The 11,078-nt window shown below is 49.8% G+C and overlaps 1 protein-coding gene across 1 annotated transcript; it reads right to left on the reverse strand.

Annotated features, from left to right (window-relative positions):
* Positions 1–7,431: 7,431 nt before the first annotated feature.
* Positions 7,432–10,763, reverse strand: LOC123164846 (plant intracellular Ras-group-related LRR protein 4). The gene is made up of 4 exons (XM_044582439.1): positions 10,453–10,763; positions 9,420–10,292; positions 8,058–8,971; positions 7,432–7,961 (listed from the first exon to the last, which is right to left on the reverse strand). Exons 2-4 carry the CDS (start codon positions 10,069–10,071, stop codon positions 7,815–7,817), a joined length of 1,713 nt encoding a protein of 570 aa, XP_044438374.1. The 5' UTR covers positions 10,072–10,292; positions 10,453–10,763; the 3' UTR covers positions 7,432–7,814.
* Between the last annotated feature and the right edge of the window lie 315 nt (positions 10,764–11,078).

Consider the following 11,078-nt stretch of genomic DNA (forward strand, 5'->3'; position numbering starts at 1 on the left):
ATAGCAATGGAACATCATGACTCTCCCAACACAAGAATCAACAATAGCATGAGGCACATGATAAACATGGCAATAGCAACAAGGATCTCCACCAAACATGCAAATACACATAGGAGTAGCATAATGGTGAATCATGGGTAGATGCAAGCAAGGGTCACAATTGCATGGCAAAATCATAGAAAGAGGCATAGCATGCAAAGTGAACACGGGAAAATGGACATAACGTAACAAGTGATATATAGCCCAAAGCCATGTGAGAGCCAAGTAAAAGGAATGCGCGAAGTCGTTGCGCGAAGGGAATGGTGGGAAGGACAATCCACGGGATCCCAAGTCATCTTTGCTCTCAAGAGCTCGTTTCGTCAACTCTTGGGATTGAGAGGTTGACGAGTATACGTGAGTACCTACACAAAACAAAGACAAAGGGAAAATTGTGTGTGCGTGGTAGATGTACACATCATCCATCATGATGTGCACGTGCATGTGTTGGTTAGCACAAAGTAGCCAATGCTCAAATAAATGAGATGCGTGATATAGAAACATGTCATCCATCATGATAGGTTTGTTATTATGTATAGCATAATGGAGACTCAAATTATGTAATGCATCATGAGAAATATGTAGAGCATTGTTATTCATGGAATGCATATGGTGCACGCAATCATGGGAATCATGCAAAGTATGGAATGCATCAAAATCTCCTAATATGTATGAGGAAACTATGGGGGTCTCCTCATGAGCATTAGTGGAAACATCACATGGAGAATATTGACAACATCCAAAACAAAGCATATTTGGTTCTATGTGATCATGGCATGGCATAATAGATGAATTGCGCAAATCATGTAAAGGAAGCATAGCAATATCATCACATGAAAAACAATAGCCAATGACCATCATCTCGTCATCTATGCCATAAGTGCAAATGGGATTTATTTTAATGGGGCATGCATAGTTACTATGTTGAGATTGAAATGAAGCAATATGGGAGATCTCACTCATATCATATGACAAGTTCAATGGATTGTCAAACATGAAGTGACCAATAGAATTTTCACAAGATATCCTATGGAGCATAGCATCACAACTAGGCAACTCAACATGCTCATCATCATATTCATCATAAATGGGTAAGTCATGACATGAAAAAGTCGCACTAGCATGAAGCATGGTAATAGGTGTGTCATCATCATGCAAACAATCATTGGTGAGATAGTCCACTAGTGGGACAAGAGAAGCATTGTCACCTATGTTACCTTTGGAAGGTCGCTCATGTTTTGTAGGTGAGGTGTCGAAGATCCACTCGTTGTCATCTTCATCTTGATGGAACCATGTGGGGGGTGCATCATCGTCCACCATGGCCATTGTTGTCTCCATTGGAGGTATGGACTCGTCGAGGATAGGCATGTCGTCATGTAGGAGACCTAGCACCAAAGAACAAAACACACTCGGAGTAGAGGTTAAGTCGTTAGAAATCATAGTGGCCTCACATGCCGTGTCAACTACCTCACTCACTAAGTGTTGTGGCTCACTCACTCCCTCAAAGATGCTCTCACTCATATTGTTGGTGGAGTCACTCAAATGGCGCTCAACCTCACATAAGATGTGTGGCATGCTCTCATGTGTGGGGCTAGTGGTGGTCACACTCATCCTCTCATAGGAAATGCTCTCAATGTCACGTATGGTGGAGTCACTCATCTCACTCATGGGTTGGTGGCTCTCCTCACATGGCAATTGGGTCATCTCATGATATGTGGGTGTCGGAGAGATGTTGGTGCAAATGTCTCCATGCTCAATCATGTCGTAGTCGTAGCCGTGGATGAAGGCCGAAGATGGCACATCATCACTCTCCTCCAAGACCAAAGATAAGGTCTCATGTGCAGTCTCGTAGCTTGACTCGGAGTATGAGTCCAATATGGGCGCCGTCTTCGTGTTGTTGAAGAGGTTCATGCTCGTCGCCGTAGTCGAAGGGGATGGCCCTTGCTCGACCGTCTTGTCGCCGTCTTGTTGTCGGAGGCCCATATGATGTGGCACCTCGTAGCTCGTCTCCATGACCGAAGGGAATTTCCCATGCTCGGCCATCTTCCTTGAGGGGCTTCCGAAGATGGAAGTGTCGCCCTCGCTCGTAGGTGGTCGCCTTGGACTTGATGAAGTCGTTGTAGGCGTACTCGTGGGAAGTAGGCGAAGATGCCGTACGTCCAAAGGCGAAGATTCCTTGATAGCACTTGGCGAAGATGCCGAAGTGGTTGGTGTAGCCGTAGCTCTGTCTTGGTGGCGCTCGTCTCGCGGTCTTCTCTTATGCTCATGAAGCTTGGACTTGGCGTGAAGTAGTGCTTGTTGGGACTTGTGCATTTGCGCTTGTGGAGCATCTTCATGTTGATGGTGTCGTTGTCGTACTTGAGCTCGTAGTAGATGTCGTTCGTCGTCGTCGTGCACATGTTGCTTGGAGGTGACTTGCCCTTCATGACGATGTTGATCACAAATGTGATGGTGGTCGCCATGTATATGTGGACGTGGACGACTTGCGCTTGCATCGCGTGGGCACTCCGAAGATGATCGACTTGCTCGCCGCCGCCTTGAGGATGATGAAGGGGAAGAAGACTTGTAGTCGGCCACCATGTCTCGTAGTTGATCCTTTAGCTCGCCCAACTTGGTGTCGATGTAGTCCCTTTTCCTTGCTTCGGAGTGTCGTATGTCGATGGCGAGGTTGTCGAGGCGCTCTCGCAAGGTAGATTGTGCGCCTTGCATTTCGTGTTGTAGTCCGAAGATGGACATTTTGGTGATGTAGTTGTTCACGCCGTCGTTGTTGTCGAAGACCGGAGATGAAATGACTTGCCTATCCATCACAAGACTCGAGCAAATATGAGTGGGAGAAAGAGAAGAACTATACCAAATGTACCTTGACCGATGCTGAAGATGGATCAATGATCACTCAATGTGTAACAAGGAAATAGCACAATTGGTACCAATTCTTGTCGATTTCTCACACCTACACAAATAAGGCTTATGGTGGAGCTCGGTGAGGATAGTGGCACAAAAATTTGATGCAAAATGTTAGCAAGAGTCAATAATGTTGAAAGAGATTCACAAATTCGCAAGTGAAACAAGTAGACCAATAGCAATGAATGGCACACGGAAACACACTCACAGATAGATAAATGGGGTCGTGCAACCAAGGAGTGAGCACAAAATGTGGAATCCACGGAAAACGCTCGTGTTGCACAACTCAAGAGAGACGCTAGCACGATTGCTCAATAGGCGGATACGACACTTGTGCACAACCTATGATATGCAAAATGGATAAACTTTCTATCCCAAGTATGCTATGTATGTATGGTTCCCGGTGTTCCTCTCAAGATGATCAAGATGATCGGATATGACAATCTTATATGCAATGTGGTATGATGCTACGGCACTTGCTTACAAGCTCTTTGCTCTCTTTTTCTTTTGCTTAAAAGCTTATTATTATTTTTGTATGTATGGCCACTTTTGCACAATGCACAAACCAAGATAGCAATTGTGTATATGCGGGAACAATCTTGTGACACAAGATATGATATGATGATACCAATATGATATGGTATGTATGCAATGGAAGGTGTAGATCAATAATGTGCACAAGTAACATTGCCGACAATACTCAAATGGCTAGTCTCGATAGGCAAGTGACGCAAAATGGGCTAGGGGTTAACAATGCAATGTGCAAGGGAATATACAATGGAGGGATACCACGATACCAAGATGATATGGAGGTTACCGTCCGAGGCGATGATGAGTAGCGGTGTTCTTGATGTAGATACCAAGATGATGGAGACTCGTCCCTAAGTAGCCGAAACACCTTAGGAAACGGAAAAACCGCGAACTCAAAATCTCAAATGTCAAATGTCGAATGGTGGTAGCGGGAATGCGGTGGTGGTTTTGCGGAAACTCAAAGGGAGTGCGGAAATGCAATGATGGGGTTTGGAGAACGCAATGCGGAAGTGGAGGGTAAGGTGGTGGATTATACACGGTGTGGGAGTTGGAAGCACGGTCCCTAAGTAGCCGAAACACCTTAGGAGACACAACTCACAACACAAACAAAATTGGGTTAAGTTGGGTTGGCGGAAGTGTAATGTGGGTAAGCCTATGCGGAAGTTATGGTGGTGGTTGATGAAGAAGCAACCGTCCCTAAGTAGCCGAAACACCTTATGATACTTGAATCACAACTCAAACAACCTCAAATGCAAAGGGAAACAAAATTGGTTAGGTTGCGGAAGTCGGTGGTGGTTATGCGGAAGTTATGGTGGAAGCCCTAGGCAAAGATGCCAAAATGCCAAAATTTAGATGGAGTCAAATGGTGATTAAACCTATCTATATGGATGGGGGATGTCAATAGCTACTCAACGAGCTAAAGAACGCGAAAATCGGACTCCGGATGTGAAAGTTATGGACAAAACGGTGAAACACGGGAGGCTGAAATCTACAGGGGTCGGACATCCGGGGGTAGGGTCCGGATTTCCGGGGGTCAGTGTCCAGAACTGTGCAGATTTGGTGCTCCAGGAGCCGGATGTCCGGCTTGGGGCCCGGACGTCCGGCCAGATGGCCCGGATGTCCGGCCCAACGATTCCAGATCTCGTTTGGGGCGGAAATGGATGATTTCGGGAGCAAAATTTGATGGATTTTGTGGATGGAAAGTGGGGAAAATTGAGGGAAAGCTAGATCTACTCAAGACACAACGAATCCACGGATCAAAATCAACAAAACATCATCAAACCAACAAATCACAAAAAAAATTTGGGGCTATTTTTGGTGGGGATTTTCGAATTTAGGACGAAATCAAGCAAAAGAAGGCTAGAAAACGATGGGAGGGACTTCAAATACGTGATCAACGTGGCTCATGATACCATATGATATGGGGCTAACCCGGTGTAGGCCGATCTTTCACGATTGGAGTGGGTTCCCTCGAAGAACACAATGAACACGGGGAAGAACGGAGAGAAATCACAAGGGGGAACACTCAAGAACAAGTCCAATCACACATCCACTAGACAATCAAACAGACAAGATCCACAAGGTACATGAACAACAAAGGGAAAGATACAAGGTAAGGTTCATCTTCATGAGGAGGTCTTGAAGGGGGCCGCCCAAGAGGGGGTCTTGATGATATATCCCGCAGGATTTTCTCCTAGGTGGAGGTCTTGGCCTCCATAAGGAGTAGTAGTCTCTCTCTCTCTCTCTCTCTCAAGAGTAGAGTGGTACATGGAGCAAAGCTCTCTATCAAATGAGCTATCACTTTGCTAACCCCAACTAGGAGGAGGTGGGGGTCTATATATAGTGTTAGCCCACGAAGGGGTAAGTGAGAGGGGGGATACATGGGCCCTTGGCCCGTTCTCTGCACACAGACAGGTGACGGATGTCCGGGCTGGGGGCCGGATGTCCGGCGGCTCACGAAGAGCCGGATGTCCGGGCTGATGGGGTTCAACTTCGGGTGCGTTCTGTGATGGGCGCCGGATTTCCGGGGGTCGGGCCGGATGTCCGGGGCCTGTAGCAGCTGGCTCTTCTTCCTTCTCCTTCCTTCGCTCCCGCGCACACTTGGCCTTGGTCCTTGGGCTCTCCATGGTCTCCTCGGGTGTACCTGAGTATGCACAAGGTCCGCGCTTGAAGTAGCATCCATGTCTTACATGCGGAAAGGGAAGATTCGGAAAGGAGCGAGTTCACCTTAGGTCCAATAGCATATGCTTGAGGTCTCAACATGAGGGAACTTGGGGCTTGGGGAGAAGTCGTAATGTACATGGTGATGATCGTAGGATGCTCCGCATCAAGTGGTCCTTGGCCTTTGAGGCTGTAATGAACATCTACAACCGGACTGACAGAAGGATGTTGCAGTGGGTTCTCCATCTTTAGGAACCTTCCGCCGGCAAGAATGCAATGAGATCAACCAGAAAGGATATGAGGCTGGGATGAGTAGTTTCATATTTTATACAATGGCAGAGGTGGGTAAATATCTGTTACCTTCGGTGGCAAGGCCATGTCTCTATGTACACACATCTCAGCTGTTGGTTCCAGGTAGATCGAACGGCTCACGTTATCCAGAGGCAGACATACCATCACCACCAACCAAGATTTTTATAGGAGTATATATATAAGTAGAGAAATCTGATGTAATCTAAGAGCATCTCCAACCGCCGCGCAACGCGCCGCGCACAAAAAAGGCATTTGCCGCGCGCCGTTAGCCTGGTTTGGCGCGGCCGACAGCGGTGGCTCTAGTAGACGCGTCAAAATTGAGCGCGCGCGCGCGTAGCTCCAGCGGCCGCGCTAAAATGCAGCGCGCGCTAAACAGTGCGTACATTTTTTAATAAAATTCATAGATAGAAAAAACGATATATAAATATTTTACATAGTTCCATAGCATAGATAGATAAAAACTATTTAGATAGTGCAAGGACATAGATAAAAACCACTAGATAGTGCAGCTACAGCCTACTCTCAGTCGTCGTCGTCATCGTCATCGTTGCCATCCTCGCTGGTTTGATTCGAGGTATCGAGCCACATGTCTTCCCAACGATCATCATCAGACGCAAAGATCGTCTCACCACCATTCTCAACGACTTCGCACTGGGATAGCGCCAGGGCCTTCCGCCGACACCTGTCCAACCGCTCAGCGCGGCGCCTTTGCGTCTCCTCCTCGAGGCGCCTTGCCCAGTAGGCTTGCTCGTAGGTGACGTCCTCCGGATGTTGCTGGCGCCACTCCGCCATGACCTGCTCGTCCTCATGGGTGACGAGGAGGCGGTTCTGCTTCTCAGCGTGATACGCACGGTCTTGTGCCGTGCGAAGATGAGGCGGCGGGGCGACGTCCGGCGCCTGCTGCAGCGTGTGGACGTCGTGGAAGTTTATCTGCTGGCGCGGCCTGCCTAGGCGCCACGCCACCGCGTCGTACGCGCGGGCGGCCTCATGCGCCTTCTCGAAGGTGCCGAGGCCGAGCCGGAGTTGGCCGGACCGTATCTCGGAGTAGAACCCGCCGTTGGGGCGCTGGCGGACGCCGCGGTAGCCCGACGCTCCTCGGCGGCGCTGGAGCGGTGGCGCGTGTGGCAGTGGAAGCAACCGAGGAAGCGGTGGAGGCGCGCGTGGCAGCGGAAGAGGAAGAGAAGCGTGTGGAATAGGCGCGTGGCGAGCGCCACATTTTATAGGCGCGCCGAAAGCGGTGCACCAAAAAAGCGCGCGACCTGCCACCTTTTCCCACGCGCGCGACTTTCCCGCCACCGCTGGAGTACGCCGAGACGTCCCGCGCGTCCAAAAAACTAGGTTTACCGCGCGCACGCGCCAAAAGGCGCGGTTGTTGGAGATGCTCTAACCATCTTGATTCTACAACAGAAACCTGCACCATCAACCATTGTCGAAGGGGAAGCATCGGGTCCATCACAATAGAAACATTTCTATGAGTAAACAAAGAAAACATTTCTAGAATTCTTCACCTTTTTTGAGAAAGGGAATATATTAATATCGCGAAAATATCAATTACACCCGGCCTCTGTACCAACAAGATGTTCAAAGACATCAAGGATACACACAGCCAAAAAAAGAAAATAAAAAGAACAGAAGAAAACCCTCGCCATGATGATCAGTCACTAGCAACAACAACAGACAACACCCGGCATAAAAAAAGGTTCTCTGAAAGCAACACCTTCAAGAAGGAAACAATGCACAAGCATTGTCGTTGCCCGATTGAAGATCTTGAGTTTTCACCTTGAAGAAAGTTCGAGTTCACCCAAAAACAATGTCTTCAACAAGGTCATTGCCAGGTACAGGCCAGACCTTGGATTGGAATTCTTCACCTAGCTTCAATCGATCATGTCAGTGTCTATCCGGTCATGCTTTCTTTTGTTGGGCCTGGAGAAAATGCAGAACTGAGCCCAATTCTTCGCCTTCGCTGGCTGTGGCTTTGTAGTTTTCTTGGCAGCATGTTCAGCCATGTACTGGACGGCAGCCTACAAAACATGACAAGAATAAGTTAATACCAGTCACTAAACTACGTATCATCCACGGTGGATAATTGGAAATAAAGGAGAGTTAGCTAGAATCACCTGAGCTCCCTTTAAAGCTATCTCCCTTGGTGGCACCTGTAGAGGATTCTCTTCCGCACGAAGCACACGGAGATGCTGCAGCATTCCAAAAGAATCTGGAAGCACCCTAATCTGATTATTGCTTATATCCAACTCCTCCAGCATCTCAAGGTTGCCAATAGAGCGAGGCAGGGATTGCATGTCAGCAAAGTTGTTCCCGACATTCAGTTTAACAAGAGAAGTGACAAAGCAAAAGTTTTCTGGAATCGACTCAAGCTCATTGAAGCTGGCATCGACCTCCTTCAGCTTAGTGAGAGATGCCATTGTAGTTGGAAGGCTCCTGATATTGTTGTACCTCACAGAGAGGATCTCTAGAGATTCTAGCTTCCCAACAGCCTCTGGAAGAGCCTTCAGGTGATTGTAGCCTGCCTGCAGTTCCACCAGTGAAACACAATGACCTATTGTGTAAGGCAGCTCATCAAGGTCATTTGTCTCGACCAGTAACTTCTTCAATCGTGTGAGGCTTCCTACTGAATCAGGTAGTGAGACAATATGGTTTGCACCCACGTCAAGCTCCTCAAGATTCGCCAACCTCCCAATCCTAGAGGGCAGTGATGTAAGCTGATTTCCCCTCAGATCGAGGCAAAGCAAGCTGCGAAGATCCCCAACCGAGTCAGGGAGTTGAGCTATTCGATTAGCATGAAGATCCAGCTTGGTCAAAGAAGAAAGCTTCCCGATTGTTGGTGGCAAAGCCACAAGCCGATTCTCCGAAATATCAAGGGTAACAAGCCCATTGAGCTTTCCAATTGAATCAGGTATCCACTCAATCTGGGCCATGAGTTTTCCTTTGAAGTTGAGTTCCCGAGCGCCTGTCTTCGCAGCCACTTCAATCATGCTAGCTAGCTTAATGAGGCTCATTTTCAACTTATCATCTCCTGCAAACCAAATCATCAACCAACCAACCCATCGATAAATATGCACTTTCTTTTGAAAGAAATCAGCATGCACATAATTCCAGCTCCAATATAGACAGGGTTCAATTCATTTCCATTTAAAAAGTATCGATTGGTCGATAACTAAGAAACTTCCAACCAACCAATCAATCAATATGCACATATTTTTTTAACGAAATCGATATGCACATAATTCCAGCTCCAACATAGAGGGGTTTCAATTAATTTCCACTTACAAAACATCGGTTGGTCGATAACTAAGAAACTTCCAACTGCGTCTGATACTTATCTAAAGAACAACACAAGTTTTTCCAGTTTGTAATTTTAACTCATATAAACACATAATAACCTGCATGACAGTACACCTAAACACTCAATTTCAGCACAATTTTGGCATATAAGGCAAACTTAAAAAGTAGAAAAGGCTCACCATAACTGTCATCCAGTCGAACCGCCGCGGAGTTTGCGGCGGCAGTTCCTCCCGGCTTACGTGGACTCGCTGCCACGAGTCCGCCGTCCCACATTGGCGCCTTGGCCTTCTTGACGTAGCTGTCATCCATGGAGACACGCCCCATGCTCGTGCCCACAGTCCTCTCCGCACTGAAGCCGTTGGTGACCAAAGAGGAGCGGCCCGCAGCAGGCAACGGCCCCGCTGACGAGGCCGACGAGGAGGAGGCAGCACCGGCGGCGGCGGTGGAGGTGGTGCGCGGCGCGGCGCCGGTGGAGGTGGACGGCACGCACTGGGACGCTCGCTGGATGAGGTCGTCGAAGAGGGCGTGCAGCGCGTCGAGCTCGAGGATCCGCGTGGCATCGCGCTTCTGCTCCCGGCAGTGGAAGCCGGTGAGCGCGCGGTGCATCTCCTGGGCGACGTAGAAGAGCTCCTCGGGCACGAGCGGCGACCTCCGCAGCGCCTCGACGGCGTCGAGGCGCGCCCGCTCCTCCCGGTCGGCGGCGCGCGCGAGCGCCTCCGCCGCCTCCACGTCGTCCAGCGTCGGCCGCGCCGGCAGCGAGCGGTGCAGCCGCGTGATCTCCCCCACCACCCCCTCCAACGTGCCGAACGCCGCCGCCGCCGCCGCCTCCATTCCTCTCGGCTTCTCTCTCTCTCTGCGCGCGGTGCTCCACCCAAAAGCCCAAGAATTCAGATCTCCTCTCCAGCGAGGGACCCCCGGCCGCAGGCGCCTGCTCTTTTATGTGCGCGCCCGCCCCTCGCCGCTGCTCTTTCTCGCCATCGCCAACTGCTCGTCACGTGCCGCCCGTGGTCCGCTGCCCGCCTGCCTGCCCCTCCCTCCTCCACCTCGGATGCCTTAGGATAAGAAGAACAACAGGTGTGTGACGCAGATCAAAGCTTGGACCCCCCGCGAGAAAAAGCAGAGGGAGAGCGCGCAACTTTCTCGCCGACGCCCCGGTAAACCAAATCCAACAAGGCGAGGCCGGCAAATTCTCAGATCACAATGGACACCTACCTGCCTGCCTGCCTTCCGAGCTCCGACCGACGGACAGACGAAACGACCCAGGCGAAGAAGAAGTCGCCGGCCGGACACGCGCGGCGGGCGGTGGCGGGATCGGGGAATTGGGCACCGAGCTGGGGTGCCGTGGGTTGTTCTTGGCGTGGCCCTGGTCTCTTGGGGGGGTGGGGAAATGGGAAATGGGCAGTCCAACTCCAACTCCACTCTTCACGTTGCCGTGGCCTCCATTGGAGCCTGCCTGGGGATGAGAGAGAGGGAGAGGGGCTGCTACTGCTGCTGCGCGCTATCCTATGCCTATCTCGGCATTATTATACCGCCCGACTCGATCCACTTCACTTCATTTGCCCCATGATTTTCCTTCCAGAGAAATTGAAAAGAAAAGCGAAAAGCAGGCGGCTTTTGATCGATCTTCGCTTGATTTGGCTGCCCGTACCTCTGGGTTTCAGATGCGCCGATTAACACCCGTGTCGTACACTTGTTTAAGGTAAAAATATCCCATGCTGATTTTTTTACTGGTGGCGGTTACGCGACATGGTAAGCTGTAATTATCAGTGGTCAGAACCAGCGCACACGTCACAAAACCCCTTGTCCTCGCGGAATCCTTCGGTAATCTCACATTCTCG

This window comes from Triticum aestivum, chromosome 7D, assembly GCF_018294505.1.
Source record: "Triticum aestivum cultivar Chinese Spring chromosome 7D, IWGSC CS RefSeq v2.1, whole genome shotgun sequence".
Taxonomy (NCBI): Eukaryota; Viridiplantae; Streptophyta; class Magnoliopsida; order Poales; family Poaceae; genus Triticum; species Triticum aestivum.